Here is a 27,090-nt window from a genome sequence, read left to right as displayed (position 1 = left end):
TGAAAGGTGCACAGCGATCCATACTTGAGTTTATCTGTGGAGCTAGAATAAGTAGAACGATGATGGCTGGTCGGGACAGTGTGGTTTCTCCTGCCGAGACATCCTGTGCTAGGACGTAGCTTCCCAAATACGAAACATAGCGGAGTGGATACAAATAGAATCTGACAAACACTGGCTGTTCATCGAAGAATCCGTAGCAGGACAACATCTGTTGAGGCAACGCTGGGACGAAGGGCAACAGAGAGCCAAGGGGCTGTATCTCAATACTGTCTCTTGGGGTACATTGGAGGCATGGGATATTGTGTTTAAAAGGGGGAAGCTGATACCATTCCCATCTCCGTGCACGCCCTTGCAGGCCAACGGGGACTTCACACTGGCTCTTAAAGACAAAGCATTTGAAGGCTGGCAATAAGAGGGCTGTGTGAAATTAGAGGGCGTGGTGAGGGATGGCGACATAAAGTCCTTTGTACAATGCAAGCGGGACTTCGGGTTGCAGGAGGGCGATAGATTCAGGTATCATCAGCTGGGGCACTGCTTACATGACCCCTCTATGGCTCGGGCGGATAGCTCAGGGGCAACGTGCTTGCCTTGGAAGCAAGACGTCACAGAGCACCACAGGTGCAATCCCCGGGTCCGGACTTACCTATCATATCATATAAAGAAGGGTGCGACAAGGATGCAAACAGTTCTCGAAAGAGCATTGCATGTAGGAGAAGGAATGAAAGGGTTGACAGGAAAGTTATATAATTGTGTAGTGGACTCTTAGGGAGAGGAGGAGTAGCCTTTCAAAACAAAATGGGAGGAGGAACTGGGTAGGGCCACCTCGGACAAAGATTGGGAATACATCTACCGCAGTGTATGGAATGGATCCATCTGCACACAACACAGAGATACTGGTCAAAATACTACGCAGGTGGTACTACGCCCCAGATAAGTTGCGCTCGTGTTGGAGGCAGTGTGGACAGGAGAGGACACTTTCACACATTAGCGCGCGATGGCCAGATCTAAGTGTGCTGTGGAAAACCATAGAGGAAATAATGCACGAAACAGGGGGCCGGAAATGTAGATTTTTGTATGTTCGGTCAATCCCAGGAAGGTGAATCGGACAGGCCGGACATTCCGTCGCCAAAGCTAGTGATTTCCTCAATGTGGGGTAAGAAAGATGCACCGTCAATGCACCAATGGCTGCACCAGATCTGGGACATCATGGCCATGAGGAAGCTTACTGCCCAGCTTCGGGGGGGGGGATAGGGGGACATTTGAAGCAACTTGGAAACCATTGATCCGACATCTGAGCTCCATGAAACTTGGCTGCTTCAAACCAAGAGAGTTGAGATCTCTCTCTGACTCACTGACTGGGAATGTACTGGTGTCATGACACATTCAACATGTGTAGAGGTCTCCTGATGCTGGTTTGGGGAGTAGGGGGGGGGCTGTGTGTTTGTTATGAGAAAACCTAATAAAAAGATATTTTAAAAAACATTCGAAAGGCTATATTGAAAACGGGCATTCAATTGAAAGTGTCAACCACGCCCATGGAATCATTCAATATGCTAATTTGCATAACGTCTTTTAAGATTCATACCAAGCACATGTGATCAACTTAAAGAAACAGGCATTTAAAAAATCACTTTGCATGTATGTTTCTGAAATGCATGCAGGTGGAAAAACAGGAATTTAATGAACTGCTTCACTCACTACACGGAGAAATGTGGCGTGTCATATTGCGATATGTAGGGCTGGAGAGGGCTCCGTTGTGTGAGGGTTAATGCTCGTGCTGACGTAAGGCAAGAGCAACGGGTTTACCTCCTGGAGAAGTCGTCTGCGGCTGCGCAGCTAAATGGGCGCCCAGAGTTCCTAACAACGTTTGTATTGATTTGTACCAAAATAGTGTGTCTTGAGCGATCCAGAGTGTTTTAAAATGTCAAGTAATGTAAGACATAAAGATTGTTAAGAGGTTTGTGTTGATGGAAATGGCATCCATTCCGGTCCTTCTAAAATACGTTATCTCTCAATCTACCTGTCTCTCTCGCTATCTATCTCTTCTTCTCTCGCCTTATCTCCCCCTCTCTCTTTCTCTCTCTCTTTCACTCTCTCTGTCTAGCTCTCTTAAACACCCCCTCTCCTGCCCTCCTCCTCACACACAAAGCAATCATGTGTCTCCCTCGCTCTCCCTGTCGTCTCGTTCGTATTAAGAGACAGACTCATATTTTTTCTCTAGAACGTGCATCCTCTATTTTTCTCTCTCTCTTCCTCTCTACCTCTATCTCTCTTCATTATCTCTCTCTCTCTCTCTCTCTCTCTCTTTCACTCCCTCGGTCTAGCTCTCTTAAACACCCCAGGCCCCATTTCTCCTTCCCTCCTGCGCACACACAAGCAATCCTCTCTCTCTCTCTCTCTCTCTCTCTCTCTCTCTCTCTCTCTCTCTCTTTCCCTCTCTCCCTCTGTCTCGTTCATATTAAATAGGGTGACCAGACGTCCCGGTTTTCCCAGGACAGTCTGGGGAAATCGCCCTGCGTCCCGGGAGTTTTTTAATTTTAAAAACCCTGTCTGGGGTTTCAAGGGTGGGTGGCTATAGTCCCGATTTTCGAAATCCCAAAATCGGTTCCCGGCGCATCTCTTCCTGCGCAAATGGGTGCGTGAAATGCTTTTCACGCCCCCATTTCCTCCCCCTTCCCCTCTCCGCCGCTGTCCTCCAATGAGAGGAGTGTGCCTGTGAGCACATCCCCTACGCGCCCCCCACAAAAGACCAGCGACATAGAAATAAGACTACAGTTTTATTTGTATTTACGGTAGTCCTACGTGTATGTCTATGGCCTGTCCCGTTTTTTTATTTATTTTGTATCTGGTCACCCTAATATTTAGAGATAGACGCGTATTATTTCTCTCTTGCACGTGCACCCTCTCTCTCTCTCTGTCTCTCTCTCTCACACACACACACACGCGCGCGCGTGTGTTTCTCCCTCACTCTCTACCTCAGAAATATTATCTTTTCCCCCTCCCCATTGGCCTCCCTGGTCCTTTCGCTCTCCTGCCCTGCCCCCTCATCAGTGTGCATCATCCTGTCCATTTTTCATGGACACTTTCCCATTGTCGCTGCTTTTGTTTCCTCTGTAATTTGGTAACATCGCTGGCGTGAGTCTCTTTACACACTCGCTGAGGTTTGAATAAACCAGGATGATTCCCTGCTTTATTCGGACCATAACCGAGAAGTTGCATGGTATGGATTGATCAATCGGCAGCATTGATGGACAGCTGTCAGTTAATAAATAACCTCCCACTCCTACTGCACTAATTCCTAATCCTTCAACTAAAGAGGTTTAAGTGACTTCTATAGCAAAATAAATTAAAGAAAGCATGCTTTGAATGATTTGCTATTCTTTCATCAGCTCAGTGGTAGGTGTGCACACATGTCTGCAAGACCTGGCTCTCCAGCTGTTTTGGACAATAACTTCCATCAGCCCTAGCCAGCATAGTCAATGGTGATGGATCATGGGAGTCGTAGTCAAAAACATCCAGCGAGATCCAGGTAGCAGGTCTCTGTCAATAGGTAAAGATAAAAATAATTTTAAAAAAAAGTGCTTCAACTTTACTCTCTGAGTCGGGACATTAAAAGATTCTATATGCCTGATCCAACCAGATTTCTCATTCATGCTTCCCTCCCATGATTTCTCATTCAGGCTCTACTCCCAACCCTCCCCAACATCCACCTTTCCCGCAAAGCACCCCATCCTTCTTCGTGCTACCCTCTACCCACTCCACGCACCCTTACGGCAAAGAGCCAAACACATTCTACAAGGCCCACACACATCCCTAGAAGTATTAGGTGGTATGAAACGGGTGGACGGGGTGGTCCTGTCTCCTTGCTGTCTGCACCCCTGTTTGCCATTGCTCCTCTCTCAACCCCTCTATCTGCCAATCCCCAACCTCCTCACATCTACTTGAATACCATACCACTGACGAGAATTTAGAAGTCTGCTGACCTTGCTTTGGAGCGCAATAGTCCTCTTTTCTTCTCCCAATCTTCTCTTCGACCATCGCCCCTTCTCCTGGACTGTCCCCTCTGTTTTCATCCTACCTTGAGACCTAATGCTGGAGAGACCAATGAGCTGTAAAATGGGCACACTAGATGCTCCTGACCATCCCAGTACAGGTACTATATAGCTCAGTGGCCACTCGCTCGTCTTGGAAGCAAGGTGACGCAGAGCACCACAGGTTCGAATCCCGGATGAGTTCTTAGAAACCTCTTCGGTATTAAGCGTGTTATAAAATTACAATTATATTATCGCTCTGCCAGCAAATTCTACACATCTGAGTTCTTGTTTCCTGCAATGTGTAAATTGCACCAAGGCGACAGCTTCCGTTTGCACTTATGTGCACCCGGGTCCCCTCTGTGCAATTTTCATGAGTGCAAATGCCTCTGTGTGTCTGCTCGGGAGAAGCACTTGCAGTGGATTCTGCCTGCTTTTGGCTGGGGCCATATTCAGATGGATTCCATTGGCTTCAATGCCCTTCGGCGGGCATGAGAATCACATGCTGGCAGAAACCATTTGCTTTTTTGCAGGGGCAGCAGGAAAGGGAGGCAGAAAGGGTAATCCTGCCCCATGCCCTCACTCCTGCAAAAATGAAGAAAATTCCCAAGAGCGCAAACATAGGTGTTAAACCAGGCGTAATGGTCTGATGCCTGCTTTTAATACCTACTTGCATGCTGCGGAAGCAAGAAAATGAGTTGCCTATAGTCTTTGTAATTCCCTGTATTCATTTAAGTAAATTTGCATTTTAGTAATTTTTATAATTTTTGCATTTTTTTAATTTGCATACCTCCGACTACAGCTCATGTGTTAATGGGACCCATAAATACATGCTCAGTTGCACCACGTAATAGCTCAGACTTTTGCCTGTTGATTTTTTTTAATTTATTTTTATTCTAGGTCAGGAACCTCCAAAAGACCAAACATTTATCCGAATGCAGCGACGTCAGATCAACCTCCCGCTCTACAGCATCTTGTCGGCGCTAACCATCGTGGGAATGATCATGGCTGGCACTTTCCTGTTCTTCAACATAAAGAACAGAAATCAGAAGTAAGAGCTGGCAATTCATTAGCCCGTCTGCATCCTTGTGTGGCTGTGCTCCAATTCATCTTTCCATCATTTCACAGGATGCACCTCCTTGTGGATTGTTTTGCATTTTTGTAAGCACCCAAATCGTAGAGTTCATTTTGCTTCATTGATTGCTACCGTGGGGCATACAGACCTCGAAGTTTCAATTCCAACATATTGCTGGTTGATCTTACATTGCAGAACCAACATCTCATTACTTCTTATGTGTTTAACGTCTTTTTTAATAGTTACACTTTTCTTCTATTAGCCCCTCTATTAATTGTCGTAGAGATATTATTTCTGCTTTCAGAACTGAACATTTGCACGTTATATGGGTATGCAAAGTATTCATTGAGGACTGTTGATGGCAACCCCTTTTGCAAATTAAGTGTCAATCTCCATTGGCGGTGTCTAAGGTATATAATTTCGGGACACAGCTAACTTATTATTACAATTCATTTGAGCTTCACATTGGGCTAATGGTTAAATCAATTCGCTAGTTCAACCCCCTTCGCTAATTCGACTACAGAGGCATTCAGTTTTGATTTTGAGAACATTTCACTTAAACCTTTTCCATTTTTATTTTGTCTACCAACAGGGGAGTTATCTGCTGCTTTGCAGTTATGTATCTTTACTGGTGCAAAATCATTACCCCCCCCCAACCCCAAACTTCTTGATCTTGGGGTTTGTATAGGTTCACAATCATAAATGTTACCGAATATCTTATCACTTTGATCGTGTTTGGTGAATGATCATTTTGTTTGATATATTTTGGGGTTTGTCATTTTGTCTTTAGATGGAGAGTCTGATTGTGTAATCATGTCTGCTACCCGCATGCCTGTCAATCTCTCCTTGTTGTTAATATCACCCAGGAGACATTCATTCCCACTGATAAGTGAATTCACTTCTGTTATAGGTGCAGAAATACAAACCATTCTTTCGGAACCCTGGTTTGGTGATATATGACTTGTGACCTTAAGCTTAGACATATTGGCCTCATTATAGGTTTGCTGGTATCTTGGCAGTAAATCCGCTAAGATTCCACCAAATAGAATTACCGTTACCGCCACGTGGTCCAGTGGTATTACTGCTGAATTACAAGTGGCGGTGGCAGTGTTAGTCCCCATTTAATTGGAGTCCATATGAATCCATGGGGCATTTCAGCAGAATTACCACAGCGGAAATTCTTCCGAATTCGGGCGTAAAGTTGGCTGGTTTACCTCCTGCTCATAACTCATAGTTGGGCAGTGCAGTAATGCGGCTGTATATGGTCATACCGCTGCATTTAACCTGCACCACCCAACTCATAATGAGGTCCAAGGGTGCCACCTTTAAACAAGCCCTGGCAAATATATTCACAAATTCTTTTCGGAGGAATGCTATTAATGCTGGTTCCAGTGGACTTCAATATCATTCAATAGCTTAAACATTTTAAAAGGAAGCAAAGGTTAGTAGGTTTCATTGGGGTGAGGGGTGACCAATTGGCACCAGGGGCTTGCATATTCTGTCTACCCGTCCCACTGCCAACCTCCCACCTACGTGTTCCACTAGTTTACAGGCCAATAACAGTATTCATGTAATCAATGAAAATGGCCAATCCCCTCTCCATTCAGATGAGATCAAAGTCCTCATAAAAGGCTCACCTCTAGAGTAGGCTTCATCTAAACCCTATACGCTGTGTAGGCCCTAACACGGGAACACAAACATTATCTTCTTAATCTATTGTCTCCCCTTACCCCAGCGGCTTTCAACAGCCCAGAACTGCAGTGAATGATATATGCTGCAGAGGGCTTCACAACAAGGGGGCTCAGTGAGGGATTGTAACCCTTGTCTTCTTCCGGTCCTGAGAGGGGGCGGGGCTTAGCCGTTACATGCTCTGTGCATCGAGTCCAAGGAAGCAATCAGCAGTATGCTCACAACAGCGGCACCCTTCGCTGTGGTGTGCATCGTCCTACTGTTGTAATGTTCCCATCAGTTAGGAACTATGTAAACTCAGATCATTTCCACAATATCATTTTTGGAGACTCCTCCTCTTAATCGGATGCCCATTCATCTAATTCGAAATCTGCGAGTGATGTCAAAACTTCTGCGGAACATATAGACCAACTTTCATCTTGTAATATGCTATGTTGCATGCTAGCAGTGCCCATTTGCAGCTGCATCTGCTAAATCATTGCCATCCACCTCAATTCCAGAATTGGAATTCACCTTGACATGCACACCGTAAACCATGCTCCTGCCCTTTGCCAAATTCTTAATGTGTTGCCATAACTGTATTAAGTAACCTTCTGTAACAGCGCCACGATGCCTAGGGCCGCTGTGCGCTTTATAAATTTAAATAAATAAATAAATAAATAAATAAAGAATAACGTACCTGTCAACTCATCTGCACCTCCCCACTGTTGGTTTTTCCTCCACTGCACTGCACTTCATCTTAGTCCTTGCTCCTATGCTCCCTTCTACTCATCTTCCAGCCATGTTAAAGCTGCCATCACAGATATTAACTTTAGTCAAGCCTGTTACTCGGTCTTGGGAAAAGCGGATGTTAATGGGTGCAATATCTCGGTGTCATTTCCTATTCATGCTGCTTTTCTGACACTTCAGTGTCATTTCACATTTGTGCTCCTTTTCTGGCACTTAACTCCCATAACACCGGCTTCATCTTCTGTATTGTCATGCACTTCTAGGTCCAGCAATGACAATGTTGCTTGCCACCTCCCTATTCTTATGTTGGACACATTTCTTACATGGATTTTCAGAGATAATAACACCTTCAGCGATTTGTGCCGGGTTTTAAAGACAACTTTCTGACTTCCAGTGAGGTATTTCATCTTTCCAGCACTCTGTCAAATGTGCCCTTTCAGCAGGGGTGGACTGGCCTATAGGGAACTCTGGAGATTTCCCTGTGGGCCTCTGGTCCCTGGGCCTCTTTTGTGTGGTATTTCCACATTTTTCCATATGAAAAGGCTTGGGGTTGCTGAAAATGTGTCATATAGGCCTATTTATGCAGACAAACCGTGGGTGGGGCCTGAACCTACCGGAGCGCTGCACCCCAGGTTTGGACTGGCATATACGGCAATAGGCCAATGGCCGAACCAAAAAAGCAAAAATCTGGTGTGGGACCGTTTTTTGGGTCAAAGTGGGCTACTTTACTGGCCAATGTGGGCCAGTTTGATGAGTTGCTTTACTCTGCGGCTAGTAGTTTGGACCAGTGTTGCTGAATAATATTCTTTAAAATGCACAATTTGCATCACATTTTATCAGTGTCGGAGACTATTTTATAGTCCAGTCCGACCCTGCTGCACCTCAGAATGAAGCAAACCAAGACTTGTGTAGTCTACGTTAACCCCCGCATTGCCAAAGTGTGGCCCTAGCCTCCTATTACACCGGTCCATTATGCAAAATGTATATCTTTCTGTGTATGTAGGGCTGCGCCAATCTCTTTCGCCTAACACCCTCGATCACCTGAAAGAACTGTCCTTTGCCAACATAATCACTGCATGGACGTCTGTACTGCTGGCATGGTCACAACACGATGTACACCAGTTAGCCAGTCCGATAGCACAGCGAGTAGAACGCCCGCTTTGAGATTCGTGTAGGTTCGAATCCCAGCAGGGCCACACTCAGCCTTTCATCCTTCCGAGCTCGATAAATGAGCACCACACACTGTGGGTAATAATAAGCAGCGCTCTGATACCTGAGGTTTTGTAGTGCTATATGAATGCTAAATTATTATTTGTATTATTACACGTTCCAACATGCAAATGAGACTCCACAAGTCTCAGCACGGAGCTCCTTGCCCTGTGTAAAGCGCTACAGTTCCTCTTCCATGGGGGGGGGGGGTTGTGATCTATGACCGGTATGCAGTGATAAAATCACCAGAAAAATGTTGCCTTTACAAAAAATCATGGCACAAATGCTGTGGTTTGACCCTTTAAAGGTGTACCCCATTACACCATTTAAGGGGAGCGGGGTTGCAGGGGTGTCCCCCGCTCACCTTAAATGGTATAATGGGTCCGGGGGTGGCGGGGGTGCCCCCCGCATCCTTTACATGGATTGCGGCATCAAAACCACAGCATTTTTGCCGCAATATTTTGTGTTCACAACCATTTTTGCCACGATTTTTGCACATGGAACCCTATGACCGTCAATATGAAATGAAAGCTATTTATGCATATTGGCAGGTAATTAAATAATCGACCACGAATGAAGATCTCCACCTTTTAAAGTGTTCGTAATACAAGTGTTTGTGTTCTCTTTGGTCAGGAGGGTTTCAGGTGAATGTTAGGCCTGGCATCTGTTATTACGTTATCCTTTTTGACTGGTTTTCAAACAAAAACCTGATTTCGAGTTTGGCGGTATTTGTAAAATGTACGGTAATTATCATTACCAATGTTTTACCGCACCACCAAACTATGAGTTTTGATAGTGACACTCCTCTTTAATACCTGCTTTTCTGTGACAGTAATTACCTCCACACCAAAGCTTTACCGCAAACAGTAATTATCGCATGAGGTAAATATCGGTCCCTATGGCGTCCCATGAGACCCCGAAATCGGGAATAACGAAAAGGCCTGCATAACTTGGAATCATGTCGGACTTTCCGGGTCCACAGTATTTACCGCTTATGGTAATGGTAAATGAGTTTGGTGGTGTAACCAGGGATAATACTACCAAGTTCATAATCATGCCCCTATTCTTTTTTTGGGAGGCTGCACATTTTTCATGTTATGATTCCGGTGACTCCTCCTCCTCACACATTCTACCAATCTGCTTGTAAAACAATGACTTATTGCCGGGGTGAAATCAGAAATGTGTAAGCGAGGTTGGCCATGTGTCTAATTCATTCATCACAAGAGGAGCCAGTGTTGTGAAGATTAGAGCCACTTAAGGATGGCCCTGTCCTATTAAATGAACTGTCCATCTATTTCTGTCACCAGGCTGATAAAGATGTCCAGTCCCTACATGAACAACCTTATCATCCTTGGGGGGATGCTGTCCTACGCATCCATCTTCCTCTTCGGCCTTGATGGATCCTTTGTCTCCGAAGGAACTTTTGAAAGCCTCTGTACTGTAAGTGCCTTTAAACATTCTAGCATCGACAGCATGTAATTTATGTATGTGTGTGTGTGCTGGGTTTTATGTATCACATACCTAGCTGTGAAGCAACAGAGCGCTGCACATCAAGGGGGTCCAGTGATAGGGTACAACAATATGGACACAATTTGAAGAATACACTATTCAGGGCTGGGAGGATGCTAACAAAGGGCCTGTTAACTACAGGCCCGTTGTTAGCATCCTGATCTGCTCGCGGGACCCGCTAAGGATGCCTGGTTTTACATTAATGAGGCAGTAGGGGGTTAACGGTGCAGACAGCTCTACCTGCGCCGTTAACCCCCTACCACCTTCCTCGTAATGAGGCCCATTATGTGTATTTTGTAAAGTTCCTCTGGAAATAAACAAATAAATAAATAATAATAACAACAATAATATATTCATATATGTTGTCGATGTACATCTTTCAGTTCATTTTATAATGGAAAACTTAGAAAATGTGTTTTATTTCCACACATATGGTAGATGGTTGTGCATTTCATGGCGTGTAGGTATGTTTTTATATATTTGGCCATGTTTTCTTTGACCATGAATTTTTGCCTCTTAATGCTTAGTTGCTGAGCCGCTCCAACCTGCCATATCCGAAGGATTCATGTCATTCATTTGGTACCCAAGAGGACAAAGCATTGTTTTGTAAGGTTCTACTATTGTCAGGCTGTGTTCCCTTCAACAATGCAGCAATTACCCGCTCTCAGGGGGGCGTACAAGGCTGTTAATGGCCCACCAGCCCGAGCCTACTTAGACCTGAGTGAAGCGAGGGCCTCTGCGAGGGCTCAGAGCCATTAACGGCCCTGTACTGTCTGCTGATTGCTGTTCGCACCCTGGGATTTGACCAGGGTGTGAATAATTTTTGAATATTTTATTTTTACAGGAGATGGTCTCCATGTGTATTGCGCAAGCCCAATCTCACGTTAAAAAAACAAAAAACAAAATGACTGCTGCCATAGGAAAAGATACATAGTCCCTTTTCTATGTCCATGGTGGCAGCTGCAGACCTTAAAACAGGCAGTGCTCAAGGATGCTGACAACAGACTACATGTTTCACCCTTAGTCAGGATCATCAGTGCTTTATCTTGGCAAGCAATTGGAGTTAATAGTGGGTTAATAACTTCAATCATTGGCTGAGTAGCATGACCTACTGAATCCTGCCCAAACTTGTTTCATGCCAGCCGCATTACAGAAATAGTCACTACAACAATTTCAGATCAACCAGGAGAATAAGTCAATGTTGTAGGTGCCAGGGCTTGGACATTTCTGGATCTTCCCATTGCGTTTCGATACCATGGACTATCATAGCCTCGTGGCACACTGAATCCGATGGCGTTCCAAGCAGAGGGCTGAAATGGATAACCTCCTTTCTAACCAACTAGACACAGTCAGAAAATCTAGGTACTTTCTCATCTGCCCAACGACCATTGGCATGTGGCATACCCCGGGGCTTGAACTTATCCCCTAATTGATCTCATTTTAACTGCACCATTACATTTTTCAATTATGCAGGTGATAGTCAGCTTTTAGTGAAGATGTCCGGAAACAGAAACATTACATCCAGCAGAGTAAGAGATGTCCTATTATCCATCAAATCCTAAATGGATAATTACTCACTCAAAATCAATACCAGTAAAACGAGGTACTTTCAGTGAATGCAAACACCAAACACTAGAGAATTATATTTTGGCCAGAAATATTTGGGCCTTCCCCTGAAGCTTTGCTCTCAGTAAGAAACCTAGGCATTATTATGGATGCTGTATTAACACTTAAACAACAATGGTCCTCATTACGAGTTGGGCGGTATTCCGGCAGTAAATCTGCCCAGAATACCACCCAACTGAATTGCCATTACCGCCAGTTGGTCAGCGGAATTACCGCTGAGTTACTTGTGGTGCTGGCAGTGTAAATCCCCATTTTCTACGAGTCCATAGGATGCTATGGGGCTTTTTTGGCAGAATTCAGCAAACTCTGCAGAATGACTGCAGCGGAATTACCGCTTTGGTAATCCTGTCGATTTTTCAATTTTTTGGCAGAGAGTTGGAGGATTTAGCATGATGCTGGAGGTAAATCTTCCACTCCAGGGCCATACTCGTAGTATGGCAGACTGGAAATGTTGGCGGTAATTCCGTTACCGCCAATTTTGTCACGCACTACCATGCTTGGAATGAGCCCCAATGACTTCTGTCACAAAAAAGTTTAATTAAAAATGACTGAAAATCTCACTTCCGTTATTGTCCTTTTCTCATAGTGTCACTTCTGTACATGTTTTTGTTTCTTCAAGGCTGGACTTTGTTAATGGTATTTACGCAGGCCTTACTCCTAAATTATTGTCTAGACTGCAAAAAGTACCATTTGCAGTGGCAAGACGCTTACTACAGCTCCATAGTGGTGACCACATCTCGCCAGTGCTGGCCTTGCTTCACTGGCACTCGGTCAGACACAGGGAGATCTTGAAATCTATGTTACCAAACAATAAGAAATTGGATAGTTCCAGACCAACCCTTCTGCCTGATAGAATTGATCTGCATTTTTCCACTAGGGCCCTTCGCTCTCCATCCAATTGTACCCCAGTGGTACCCCATTTCAAGAGATGAAAGAATTTAGTAGGATCCTTTTCTGGTCTAGCTTGCAAAATGTTGAGCAACACGCCGGCACCATCAGGACCAAGCAAAATCATTTAATCTTTAGGACAACGAAAGCCTTTCTTTCCAGGGCACAAACAGCCACCTTTCGTTAACACCTCATAACACCTAGTTTTCATGCTGTACCTGCTGGTTCGTTCTGCCGCTCACTACCTCTGTGGTTCTCTTTATTTTGCTTTGATTGGGGCCAAGGTGCCTACAGGTGTGTTCAAGAAAGCCCAAATGCAGAAAGTAACAGGATTGAAAGGAGAGCTTCGACATGGTCGGAGGGATCCAGTAATCCTTTGCAGATCCTTAATCCGCTCAGTTAGTTATAGCCTGTTGTTGGCTGTCGAAATAAACACATTTGTGTTTGGATCGGGTGGCATTCTCAATGATGTTCATTTTTGTGGCAGAAAAGGTCATGATGTGCTCGCCAAATTGTATAGGTATTGTCAGATCACCTTGGGGTCAGGGGAATTGGTTTACTGTGAATGCAACAATTTCGGAGAGTTGTTTGAGGGCTCTGACACGTGGCTGCAGGTTTTCTTATTCCAGTTGTAGCAACTTCTTTTAGTACTAAAGGCCAATGGGTTCGACTTTAGCTGTGCCGCTCTCCATGTATTGAGAAGGTGCCTTCACATTGTCTTTCTTGCTGGTAAGAGCCTTCCTTCCCCCACATTTGTTTGTGGGTGGGGAGCACCCGTTGCATCGGGTCATTTCTTTTTAGAAGTCCTCCATACGGTACGCGGTGGTAGGATGACGAGTGTCTTTATGTAGGCTGAACTCCCTTAGAGATTCTGTGTGGTTTCTTTGTATGTGGTTCACGTGGTACCCTTGTTTAGTGGTGGCTGGCCGGTGGCATTGGACGTCATTTATTCGGGTGATTTGCTTGGCAGTGCCACCACCAGACATTTAGCTGCTGTGTGACTTGAATGAGCATTTGGTTGGAAATAAGGGTGAATTTACAGATGAGAGCCACTTCTCCTCCTCCACATTCAAGACTCGGCATAAAGCAACCTGCGGAATGGAAGCGGCACATCAGAGAGATTGAGCCACGTCGCCTCATGACAAGTGCATCGAGGTGGCAGTTTGCTACGTGCCCATTAGTCCGATGTTGTGAGCATGCGTGGGACTGCAGCCGAAGAGTATGCATCCAGGGGGTGTTAGTTGGACGGACCTTCGGATAGATGCACACATGACTATCGGTGGTTCCATTTGCTGGTTCTGGATATTGGTATGGGTGGTAGGGGACAATGTCCCACATTTAGTTTTTCGAGGGCCTGTAATAGGTTTATTTTGAGTGAGGTGATAAATGACCCTGAACTGAGAAAACAGACGGATGCAGCTGTTATACCTTCCGGGTTTTTTTTTTTTTTTAAATTTCACTTTTATTGGTTTTCGAAAGCTTTACAATCACATAAATGCAGCTTACATCTCTTGTTTACAAAGAAAGCGAGCATGTAAGTAGAGTTACAATCTCTTATTTCGCATATCAAGAAAACCGAACCTTTGTTTCTAATTATATCCCACCCCTCAACTCCCACCCCCCGCACATGATATCAGACCTGGAACTAAAGAGAGCGTTAAACAAAACCATTAAACCGCCATTTTAGTCATGGCGTTGGGCATAGAAGTCATGTATTGATTCAGCTGACACGCACTCGAGTCATTTCAGGCACTAAACCATAATAACCTTAGGTAAAGCGTAATTCAGGCACGTTTCACGAAGCGTATGCGGAGCGAAACTCCAACCAGGTGTTCTCTACAGTGGCACGGTCCCCTTGCAATGCTGCAGTCAAGCATTCCATTCTGTATATGCTCAATGCGACTGCTCGCCATTCACTCTTGCTGGGGAGCGTGGGCCTTTTCCATGTCATGGTAAGGCATGCTCGAGCAGCCATCAGTAGGCCCTGCACCATTTTGCACGCCACCACCATCCTATCCCCAGTTTCAGTTAAGGAAAACAAAACGAGTAGTGGGTGCTTCTCTCTTTCCTCTCCGTCAAGGTCCCTGATCCAGCTAAGGACTTCTGACCAGTAGATCTGGACCTGTGCGCATCCCCACCACATATGCCAGTAATCGGCCCGCCTCCCACATCCCCTCCAACAATTCGGGCTTACTCCCTGGTACATTTTGGCCAGCCGGGCAGGGTCGTATTGCCACCTGTATAGTAGTTTGATAGCATGTAATTTGTATTGACATGATAGGGATGATTTCGCCGTTCGTCTGCACATTTGTAACCATATCTTTGAGGAGATTTGCCTGCCCATATCTACTTCCCATTTGCCCTTGAGTGTCAAGGAGGGTTTAATATCAATTTCAATGAGTGCAAGGTACATAGCACTGATCAGGCCTTTGGAGCTTGTGCATGAATCAATGATCTTTTCAAACGGTGTGAGGTCTCTCTGTAACTGTTGTTTCCATATTGATCTAGTCATTACCCCCTTGAGTCTAAGATACAGGAAGACCGAGAGGTTACCTATGCCTAGGGCTTCCTGCAGCTCCTGAATGGTAATGAAGGAGTCATTTCGGCGCAATTGGCCTGCCCTTTCTAGCCCCGCCTGGTACCATGTTTCAAAGCTTCCTGGCTCGGGAATTGCGTCGCGGATCCCAGGTGACCAGAGATGCCCCAGTGGGGCGGGCCATGTTGTGACACCCACCATTTTCCTCCCTGGTTTCCATATTGACCATATCGTGCCTATGATGGGGTGAGATTTGACAGTATTACGTAGTTGTGGTCCGGGCACCCATAGCCATTCACACATGATGAAGGCACGAAGGTGATAATTATCAAGTGCTATCCATTGGGGCTCAGACTGCTGCCTGAAATGTGGGACAAGGACTCTAAGCTGAGTGGCTCTATAATATGTCTCAATGTCTGGAAGACCCACCTCAGCGTTATCTTTTCTGAGTTGAAGGAGGGATCTCGGGATTCTTGGCTTCTGGCCGTGCCATAGAAAGTTTGATATCAATTTCCTCGTATCTGTAAAGTATTCTGGGGGCATTTTAATAAGGAGCATTTGAAAGAGATATAGTATCTTAGGGAGCAGGACCATTTTTATAGCATTTAAACGCCCTAGCCATGAAATGGTAAGTTTGGACCACCTTTGGACATCTTTCTGAAGAGCAAGGGACATTGGGGGAAAGTTGGCCTCATATAAGGATCCAAGGTCACGGGTGACATTAATGCCCAGGTATCGGAGCGTAGTGAGGCTGACCTTTACTCCCAAAGGGGCGAAGCGCTTGGCATCCGAGTCTCTGCGTTTATCTATTGGAAGGAGGACAGATTTCCCTGTGTTGATTTTCAGTCCCGCAAGCTCTCCATATTCCTCAATAATACTAAATGCTGCCGGGATCGAGTCTAAGGGGTCAGTCACATGTAGCAAAATATCATCAGCGTATAGGCCCAATTTATATTCCCGGTCGCACACTGTGATACCCCTAACTCTGGTGTCATTTCTCAGCTTTTGTGCCAGTGGCTCCAGAGACATCACAAATAGGATTGCTGACAGTGGGCAACCTTGCCTTGTGCCTCTCTCAAGGGGAAACCAACAAGAGTATCCCCCGTTCACCGCCACTGACGTCATGGGGGAGCTATAGAGTGCTTTAATGGCACGGGAGAGCTGTGGTCCTAGCCCATATGAACTCAGTACCCTCTCCAGGAATTCCCATGAGACCCGATCAAAGGCCTTCTCGGCATCGAGAGACAGAAGGGACGGGTCTCCTTCCATCTCCTGCGCTTCATGGATTAAATGCAGCGTTTTCCTCATCGTATCCGCGCCTTGTCTGCCAAGGACGAATCCAACTTGGTCGGAATTTATCAATCTAGGGAGGAATGTTTCTAACCGGGCCGCAATCACTCTAGCGTATATCTTCGCATTGATGTTAAGTAAGGAGATGGGGCGGTATGAGCTACAGTGCCTGGGGTCACGGCCTTCTTTTGGAATGACAGCAAGGAGGGCTTGTGAGAAGGATGGAGGTGCTTGGCCTGTGACAAAGATGTGGTTAAACAATGATGTAAGGAAAGGGGCAATAAAGGGGGAAAATGTTTTGTAAAACCCAGGTGTGAATCCATCGTCCCCCGGGGCTTTCCCCGTCTTCAACCTCTTGATGGCCTCTATGACTTCCTCTTCAAGGACAGGCATGTCTAAGGAATCCGCTTCAGTGGGTGTTAGTGTGGGGATCCGCAAATCCTTCAGATATGTGTCTATGTTCCCTACGGGGGGGGGCGGGTCGCACATATATAAGTCTTCATAAAAGTTGGCAAATGCTTCCTGTATATCTTCGGGGGCTGTGACTACCGTGTCCGTGAGAGTGCCATCCAGTCTCTCGATCGTTTCAACCCATCTCTCCGCTTTTTGCGCGCGAAGGCGGGCAGCCAAGAGAGCATCGGCCCTGTCGCCCTTCTCATAGTAGTTTTGCTTGAGATATTGCAGGGTCTGGGCCGTTTTACCGGCAATGAGTATTTTCAACTCTTCCCTGAGACGGCGGGCTTCAGCAATATATACAGACCTCTCGGATGGAGATGACTGTGCCATATCCTGGGCCTTCCCAAGCCTTCCCCTTATATCTGCCTCTACCAGGGCACGTTCACGTTTTTTATCGGCTCCCTCCTTTATTAGTATTCCCCTCAGCGTTGCTTTGGCGGCCTCCCAAACGTATGTCTTCCCCATCTCCCCTGTATCATTGATAAGGAAAAACTGCTTGATTTCAGTCTCGAGGTTTTCCCTGAAGACCGAGTCAGCCCATAAGGAATCATTACATCTCCATTTGGAGTTTCGTGGGGCTAGATCGTGCCAGGGTATATCCACCATCACCACGTCGTGGTCCGTCCATGCAGAGATTTGTATACTAGCTGCCTGCAAGATGCGCAAGAGGTGCTCTGAGAGGAAAATGTAATCAATGCGCGTAAGTGTGTCATGGGGGAGGGAATGGAAAGTGAAGCCTCTCTCCAACGGGTGTAAGTGGCGCCAGGAATCGGTGAGGCCAAAGAGGTCAAGGGACAGTTTGATGCTTGCCTCGTTTTTGGTACCGGGTGGGTCTACTGTATCTGCTTTAGATTGTCTGTCTAAGGAGCTGTCCATCCATGTGTTAAAATCCCCGCCGAGGACCGTGTGTCCTCTGGCCATTCCAAAGACCTTCTCACAGATTCTATGCAGAAATCTGTTTTGCCCCTGATTAGGTGCGTAAAGTGTAGCAAGGGTGACTATCGTGCCCCTTATGTTAGCAATGACTATGAGAGCCCTCCCCTCCTGATCTGTCCATGTCTCCATGATTGTGCTCCGCAGGCTTTTGCGGATTATGATCCCCACTCCCGCTTTCTTCAAAGTGCCCGAGCTCCAAAAGGTGGGTCCAACTTCCCGGGATGGGATCGTTCTCTCCTCACCCTTTCGATATCGCGTTTCCTGAAGGAAAAGAATGTCAATTTTCGATCTCCTAAATTCCCTGGCCACCATGGATCTTTTGGTAGGGGAGTTCAGTCCCTTGACATTAAGTGTGCAGATACGTATCGTGTCCGTGCAGAGTGTATGTGCCATTTTAAGTTATGTACGTGTATGTGCGCCTCGAGTACGCCTGTCTCCATGCCATTTTTGTGTGTGGAGCCCTCACATTTAAGCGTATTGTGCTGTTCCTCTCTTCAAGTCTGAGTTGTGCTCGATGAAATATTCCCCACCCACCCCCCCTGCCCACCCCCCCTGTCCTCTTTATGATCGGCGCCCAATCCGTCTGGGTTAACCTCACCCAGTCGAACTCGGACCATCAGTGGTGACCGCAAGAACAAGCGGTCCCATCTTACTACAAGCATATATAACAGTGAGCCCCCAACAGACAACTCATACAAAAACTTTAACAATCTGCAGCTTCGGAATAGTACTATCAACTCCCCCCAGGGTGTCTTTACTGCGTGGATATTACTTCATATCCTTCGCCAAGTTTCTCATGCATACAGAATCGAGTGCTCCATGCGCTCGGGCAGGTTAACATATTGCAGTCGAGGAGCGCCTCGAGGGAGACATGTGGAACAATGATCTTCAGTATGCGAGTACCATCCCAGTCGACACTGCGACCTGGTTACGCGCCACCCCGGGCGGGGTCCTAAGTGGCATGGTCGGGCAAAAGTGCCCATCAGAAGAAGCTATTATCCTCAGCAATTGTGCACACAAGTCCTCTGTCCAAGTTAATGTTCCATGTCTTGCGAGTTATTCATCCTCCGAAATTTCCTGGACCCTTGGATCTGCCTCCGACGGGGACCCTTGATATGCCATTCAGCTCCCTTTTTGTTTGGATCTCCCTGGGAGGAGTCCTCTGCTTGGTCGCCCAGGAGATCAGCTGTGCAGTCTGTAATTTCCTTTTCCGAAGCGAGCTTTATTGTCGAGCCTTGCCACTCAAAGGTGAGAGAGAACGGGTAACCCCAGCGATATCTGTTTCCCTTGTCCTTCAACATCTTTGTAATTGGGATACATTTCCTCCTCAGGGCAAGCGTGAGTGATGATAAGTCCTGATAAAGAGAGACAGTTGTGTCACCCATGGTGAGTGGCGGGGCATTTCTAGCTTTTTCCAAGATGCGGGTCCTATCAGCGTAGTTATGGAATCTGACTAGGACTGAACGTGGGCCCCCTGCCCTGCCTCCTGCTCTGTGAATGCGATCAATTTTGGGTTCGTCTATCAGATCGTCTTTAAAGAGGAGTTTTAAGATGCTGTGAATGGTTTGTTTCAAATCAAGGTCAGTTTCTCCTTCTTTTTCAGGAATACCGTGGACACGTATGTTGTTGCGGCGTTCTCTGTTTTCAAGATCGTCCACTTTCAGCTTTATTTCTTCTTCCCTGTGCTTTAACTGTGCAATACGAAGGTCCATCTGGGCTTCCAGCGTGTTTAAGGAGGTCTGATTGTGTTCGAGCTGCTCCACTCTGTCATCCATTTTATCCATCCTTTGCGTAATCTTGTCAATCCGACCCCCTATGTCTGCCCTCATACTTCTCATTTCTTTGAGTAGGTCAGCTACGTCCCCTTTGGTTGCTGCGGCCTCAGACCCTTGGGAAGCCATCGTTTGCTCGTCGGGGCCCTGGGGGTCTTCCTGCGATGGGGCAAACTTATACTTTGCCAGTTTGTCCTTAGGGTCCATGAGCAGTGGGGTCACAACCATACAGTGGGGTGCTCTCAGGTCAACGTCTGCACAAAGTTCCAGTAGTGCAGTGCGTCTTGCGGTCCAGATAGATTCAGTTGAGACCTGTTGAGGTAGGTCAAATCTCTTATATGTCCAATAGATGGTGTATTGGAATGCTGTATGAGGGCGGGGGCCTCTGTAAAGGAGCCACCTCCAAGGGGTACCTGCAGCTGTGTCCGGAGGTCCCCGCAGGAAAAGTCCTGGCCAGGCGGGGTGTTAGTTCAATGGGACCAGCAGGTGCTAGGGTCGCGATGGGGGCCGAGGAGGGCACACGCCCTAGACACCAGGGGCCCAACCCTCAGCCCACTGAAGCCTGGGGAAAGTGGAAATATGAAGCGCCGTGCTGCGCAACGCGCGTAGTCCCAGTACCCCGGAATGGGGCTGTGTCTGCCCCACGTTGAGTGTGTATTTCCTCAGTTGAGCCCACAGAAGAGCTGAAAGTTTGGGGGAGGGTTTGGTAGATCCACGTAGAAAAGGCCTTCCTCCGCCGCCACCCGGGCGGGAACCCGCGCACGGGTCACCGGGGCTCGGCGCGCAAGACGCGGCCCGGAGTCCGGGGGAGGTCCACTATGGACGCGTATGTGGTCTCCACCTGCGTGAGGCCACCGCGACGTGGGGGTTGCTGCGGTCTGGCCACTAATTTTGAGGTGGGTCACGTGGCTCAGGAGGGGCCACAGCCTAGAGTCGGGGACCGAGTCTCCCGCGTTCAAGCCCGTGGGTGGCTCACTCCCTGTAAACCTCCTGCAGGTCTGTGCGTCTTTTTGATTGCACGTACCTTCTCGTGGGGTTCAGCCGAACCGGGAGTCCGCGTCGCAGCAGGCTCCGTGGAATCGTGTCGATGCGACGTGTGCTGGAAGCTTCCAGGCCTCATCTGTCCCCCTTCGATGTGACGCGGGAGAGTATTTCTCCAGAATGCAAGGTCCGATTTCGATCGGAGTTGGAACCTGACGGTGCCTGGGTGGTTCCGACACCAGGTTCCGACGCTATTTCAGCCGGCGGGGGGTCTCGTGGTGGGGGCTCAACCCACTTTCCGGGACCCTTGCGCAGAGCTCACACGGGGAACGTCTCCATCCGTGCGCCCCCTGGTGGCCGATCCTTCCGGGTTGTTTTCTGGGATTTCCTGTACACAGTCGATGCGCATCTTGAAAAAACAGATTGTGGTCTTGCTCAGTGCAGGAAATCCACTGGTGTCAATTTCCAGATCTCATTATCATGCAGCTGTGGAGGCTGGGATCCCCATGGATTTTGCTTGATTCTGACACATGTGTGAAGCAAGTTGAATCCTCAGGGAGTCATTGTAATTTGAATGCAATAGGGATTCGTTGTAATGGCGGCCACCTTGCATCCCCCAGAGTGGGTATGAGTGAGGACGTCTTGGCAGATGTGGTTGTTTCCGGAAGATGTTCACCTGATTTTGAAATTAACCCCTTAAAGTTTAAAGTTCTGCTTTGAATGAATTAGATGTTGTACCATATAATGTAGATGTTGCGTTGTCCTTTGTAGATTCATTGTTGCTGCTTTCAAGTTTGATTGTGAGGAGGTTATGCTCTATGTTTGCTCTTTCTGTTGTTCGTACAAACTCATTTATTCCAGTTTGAAGGTCACTTCTAGGAACGGTGTCTGGAGTGGGTCAGTACAGTTCTCTATGGGTGTTGATTGCCCCTTGTTGAACAGGATGTAGATTATCATGATGGGTTCATGATAGTTTAAAGAATTTGCAGATCACATGATAGCTTTCAAGGTGGCTCCTTGGTGCGAGCAGAACATAGGAGTGGGACAAAGGAAAACACGCCGAAAGAGCGGAGCATTAATTCAGAGTGGGGGGATCCTGGAGAAAAGGCATGTTGTAGATTTTTTCAGCTCGTAAGATGCTCTGTCCGGTTTTGAACGTGGGGAAGAAAGAAGGGTTCTAGATCTCTGTTGCCTGATACATGCAATGCTGCTAAATACCAGATGCAATAAAATCAGACCACAGCATGACATGTTACTGGAAGCATGTCACTGCATGCGCTAATGCCATTCCTGGATGGGGTAATACCCCATTGCAAGGTGGTCACTACTAAAAAGGAATCCATTCAGAACTTTCCCCCTGAAGTGCCATCTAGAAATAAATATTGAAACTGGCACGGGCAACAGTGGCCGTGCCCCTGAACACATTGCACTTCCTACCATCTTAGATGCCATCAAAGAGGCATTGCATGGCATAGCTGACTTCCCCAACATCATAGGTGCCCTTGCCTGCACACATGTCCCATTGTTGCTACCACAGGCGAGGGAGCAGGTGTACAGAAATTGGAGGCAACAATGAAAGAAGACTGGCCACGTGACTTGTGACGCTACTCTGCATGTCACCAGACGAGAATCAGAAGAAATTCTTCATCTGTTTCTGCTGGGGGTCCAGCTATCACGCCCACCTGGTTGGCAGAGTCCTGGATGCCCGCTCCACGTCTACCTCATTGTCACTGCTTGGCAGAATGTTGCCATATGTTGGCATTGTAACTTTCTGCAACAAGCAGCATGCAATGATGACTTCCTTCACCTCTTGTGGAAAAAGATTTTTTGAGGAACTTTGTGGTGATATCCTTAGGGTTGTACCTTCGCGACCAATCGTTTGTCCAGATCTGTTTGGATATTTTGATTTGGATTGTAGATTGGGGATCTGCTGATTCAGTCTAGACGGTGAATCTTGCCTTCAGGAGGACACATGCTCTCCTAGTCATACGTTGGGTATTTGGATGTGCATCACTGTATCTGTGTTCTGTTGCACTCTGTACATTGCAGGATGGCATCCGCGACCAAGGCAGCAGTGGGCACACCGCTTGGCATAGACCATGCCATAGATGTCAGCGGGCGCATGCATATGTTTGTCTGTTAAATGCATATATGGTGCTGCTTCACAGTGAAGGGGGAGAAGGATTCCACACCATCATACCCACCCACTTCCCTGATCCCAACCCTCTCCATATCCCAGAATTCCTTTATTCTAACCTCCTTGTCATATCCGCACACATCTCTGATTCCCCCTTTAATATCCATACACTTCCTGATTCTAGCCCTCCTCTGCATCCCCACACTTGCCTGTTGCCAACACTCAATCCACATCCCCACACTTCAATAACCCAACCCCCCTGCATATCAACACTTCCCTGATTCAGCCCCACTATATCCCAATATTTCCCTCATTCCAACTCCTTTCCATATCCCAACGCCATCCCTATTGCCACTTACACTGCCATTAGGGAGTGCGTTAGTTACCTTTTTTATCCAGTTGCACAATGACTAAAAACCTGCAGAATTCCATCTCGAGGTACTGTTTATAGAGGTTCTTGTGCACCATCTGAGGGCCCTGTCTGCAAAACGAAGCTCCATCGGCCTACAACACCCAGAACCCTGGTTGCATCCTAGCTGGAAATATGGAAGGCATCTGGAGCACTTTGATTGGCTCTCAGGGGGTCATGTGATGCACTGCTTTCATTATTGAGTCTCGCCTTGGTGTCCAGCCCGGGTGTCTGCAGCCAATGGCCAAAAGAAGCAACGGGTAACTCCCTGATTGGGCCTGTTGGGGTGTGAAAAGGCCTAGGACCAGAAGCCCTGCGAAAGCTAGAACTTCACCGAGCTTGTGCAGGGGTTCTGACCCTAGGCCCTTTCCACTCATAGGGATCCATCCACTGACGATGCATTCACGGTGAAGCTTCTGTTACCTCACAGGAGCAAGGAGTAGTCATGTTTTACCCTGTTAACGGTTGTTTAGTTACCTATCGCCCCATATTAGCCTAACTCAGAACTTACACTTGCTTCTTCTTGTCCCACCATTCCCCTCTTCCCTTTCCACTCACTCAGCTACCCCCTCTCTCTCTCTCTTGGGCTGCACCCATGCTTGATTGTCTTCCTTGGTCCATTTCTTATATTCTACATTGTGCACCTTAAAATCTCCACATATTTCCTTGAATACATTTCTTTATTAAAATTCGGATTTCTCCATTAATATACAAAAAAACAAATATAATTCACACAAAAACATCAGAATTTAACTGGTTAAAATGATGATCTGTACAAAACAGTGTCCCGCCTTAAGAGGCCTCTAGAAACGTAATTAGATAAATTGTACAAAGAATCATCATCATTACAGACCATTAATAAACTAAGTACATCTCGATAAGATGTATGGGGTCAGTTTTGTGTTCTGTTGGTTTATAAAAAAGCGAATAAAAATTTAAGTGAAAAAAATAAATAAATAATAATTTTCAAATACTTCTTACGGCTGTCTGAATAGCAAGTGCAAAGCAATATAAAATGGGCCACATTTTCCACCCTGCTGGTATTACAGTGGCAAGTCCCACTCATTACATTTTTATCCTACCTCATCCTATCATTCAAAGGCAGCAAATTCAACCTGGTCATAAGTACCAGCCTCCTACATGCCCCGGATCGAATGGAGAATTTTTCACCACCCCAAAGAGTGGGATTGAAAGAAGCGGTAAAGAGGGCCAGTGAAGATAGAGTTCTCACCATCCTCAAATTGCTCTCCCGGTCCCACCATATCGCTTTCTGCTTCAGCATGGTCACAATGCTAGGTAATGAGGAATGATGAGGGCGATCCATGTAAGCAATACGCCACATGGACCATCATTTACACCCCTCGTTGTACCATTGATATTTTAACAATGCAGGGGACCCCATAATTTCCCCAACTACGTTATTCAAGTTTGGATTATTTGACTGGCCCATACAAACTTTCTGGAAATAACTAGCAAATCTACTTTGCACGTGTACCTCATTATTGGAAATCCCTAATTCTATTTGCAAGGCACCATTTGGAGTGCTTTTGGGGAGGCCCACTAGTTTCTTCAAAATTCTGTTTTGGGTCATCTCCAGAATGTTACAATTGGCACAGCCCCATATCACGCTCCCGTGTGTCAGCAGGGTGCAAACCTTAGCTTTGTGCACCACCAGGCATTTGTTTAACATACGCCCCCAACCAGGCATATGAAGGAATCTTGCCGCAGCGTTCTCGGCATTAACCGATATATGCCCTCCTGATCATTTTCCATTCTTAGTCTAAAGTAATCTGGGGTAGCAGTATGATTTTATTATCTCGATTGTTTCACTCTCAAGGTCCCAAGATGAATGACTTCGTCCCTTACCAAACACCAGGACTTTGGTCTTCATCCTGTTCAATTTGCCATGAGCAGACAAATATTTTTCAGCATAAAAAAGGCCCTTTTGATGCCCACCAGGAATCAAATCGATCAAGGCAGTCTCGTCTGCATACAGAATAGATCCAAGAGTAGAACCATGCAAAGAGGAAAGATTAACCTTGGTTCCCCTGGTCTCTGGATTTAAATCAGACATATACTAAATTGGAGTATGGACGCAGCCCTGCTTCACCCTCTTGTTGGTTTAAAATGGTTATGTCAGCCGTCCATTGGACGATACCTGCTCAAAGACATGCGTGTCTCTATTGTGGAGTTGTAGTAAATTCAAATGTCTGCCCATCATCTTTAGCACGGCTAACATTCCCCAAAGCTAATGCTTTGGGATTGAATCAAAGACCTTTTCCAGGTAAATTAAATCCACATATAGCTTCCTGCCTCTAACTATACATTTATTTATCAATGTAGAGAGCACCAAACAATGATCAATCGTTGAATACCCTCCTCTAAAACCAGCTTGAGATGGTTTCAGAAAGTTGTGATCAGTCGGCCAATCCTCTACCCTAGATAATGAAATTGGTCTATAGCAATTAGGGTCACTATAGTCGCCATTCTTAAAAATGGGGACTATAATGCTCTGAGAACATGAAGAAGGTAATACCCCAGAGGAGCGCGTTGCATTAAAAGGTTTAGAAAGAATTGGAGACCACCAGTCTAAAAAGCCCTTAAGGATATCAGAATGCATCCCATCAGGGACTGCTGCTTTACCTAGGGGGAGGGTTTTCAAAATCGGACTCTCTCTGTTGCGCTCAATTTAATTTCTTTAGCACTCTGGTCGACAATTGTTAGCAAGAACTCCTTGTCGACATCCAAGATGACCCTGTGGAAGTGGGACATTCCCCTCTCGGCCGAGATATACTCTATCCTATTTTTTAGCAAGGACCCCCAAAACCTCTAGCCTCCAGCTTCCAGAACTGTTTGCTGTTATTCATCTGGACCTTATACTCTAGTTGATCCCACTGTTTTACAATATGTTCTTATTTTTTCTCTTTTAACTATTTCTTGTAGGCTTTTTTAAGTGTACGTAAATCGACCTATACTCTCTATTATATGATATGATAGGTTATTTATAATGCGCTTAATACCCAAAAGGTTCTAAGCACGGACTCAGGGATCGAACCTGTGGTGCTCCGTGTCGTCTTGCTTACAAGGTGAGCACGTTGCCCCTGAGCTATCCTCCCAAGACTCATACCCTTGGGCATCACTTATTCTGTTGTTGGTCAGGTGTGTTTGACAGTTATAAGGAGTGTGCCTGTGGTGTATGGTTTCAGTGAGTTTAGGGGCTTCAGCTAAAATATAATCTCTAATGCTACTGACTGGGGCAGAGCGGATAACTTCACCAAATTCTACCATGTTAAATCGCCCAGTGATGCTTCACACAGGTAATTTCATGTATGTGAATGCTGCACCATTGTAATTAATGGCAGGTGGTCATTTTCAACCCTGTTTAATATTTTTAAAACTGGTTATCTTACTAAATTAAGTGACAATCCATAGTAGAGCAGTCAATAGTTGAAGTGCTCCCTCCTCTGGGAAATGTGGGTCTCGATGGGGGATCGCCTGGAAACCTTCTATTTAATTCATTTAGGGCAGGCTTGTCCAACCTTTTTGAATGTGGGGCCGAAGCATTCACTTTTTGTCACCCGGAGGGCCGGCGAGCCAAAAGTGAACACCCTGACCCAAAGCAGTATATTCAAAAGCGATGGTGTGTGACCTTTGACACAATATCATCACAGGCATAGCCATGCAGTCCCAAAGATACCTTTTGGTGTCGGGGGCAGTGATCAAAGGTTAGTTTCTTGTGATTTATTCCAGTGTGTATCTGTTGATATTTCTCAAAAATATTGGGGGCGACCGAGCATAGCGAGGGAGCTATAACAAT

The 27,090-nt window shown here is 46.3% G+C and overlaps 1 protein-coding gene across 2 annotated transcripts in view; it reads left to right on the top strand.

Annotated features, from left to right (window-relative positions):
* The window catches only part of GABBR2 (gamma-aminobutyric acid type B receptor subunit 2), a 2,296,575-nt gene that overhangs the window by 1,434,999 nt on the left and 834,486 nt on the right, over positions 1-27,090 (top strand). For both annotated transcript variants that reach the window (XM_069620609.1, XM_069620608.1), the window contains exons 10-11: positions 4,932-5,082; positions 10,041-10,173. In XM_069620609.1, the coding sequence (XP_069476710.1) occupies positions 4,932-5,082; positions 10,041-10,173 (284 nt within the window). The remainder of the gene's footprint in view (positions 1-4,931; positions 5,083-10,040; positions 10,174-27,090) is intronic.

This window comes from Ambystoma mexicanum, chromosome 5q (genome assembly GCF_040938575.1).
Source record: "Ambystoma mexicanum isolate Mex_15411 chromosome 5q, UKY_AmexF1_1, whole genome shotgun sequence".
NCBI classification, from domain to species: domain Eukaryota; kingdom Metazoa; phylum Chordata; class Amphibia; order Caudata; family Ambystomatidae; genus Ambystoma; species Ambystoma mexicanum.
This window is presented reverse-complemented; position numbering and strand designations above follow the sequence as displayed.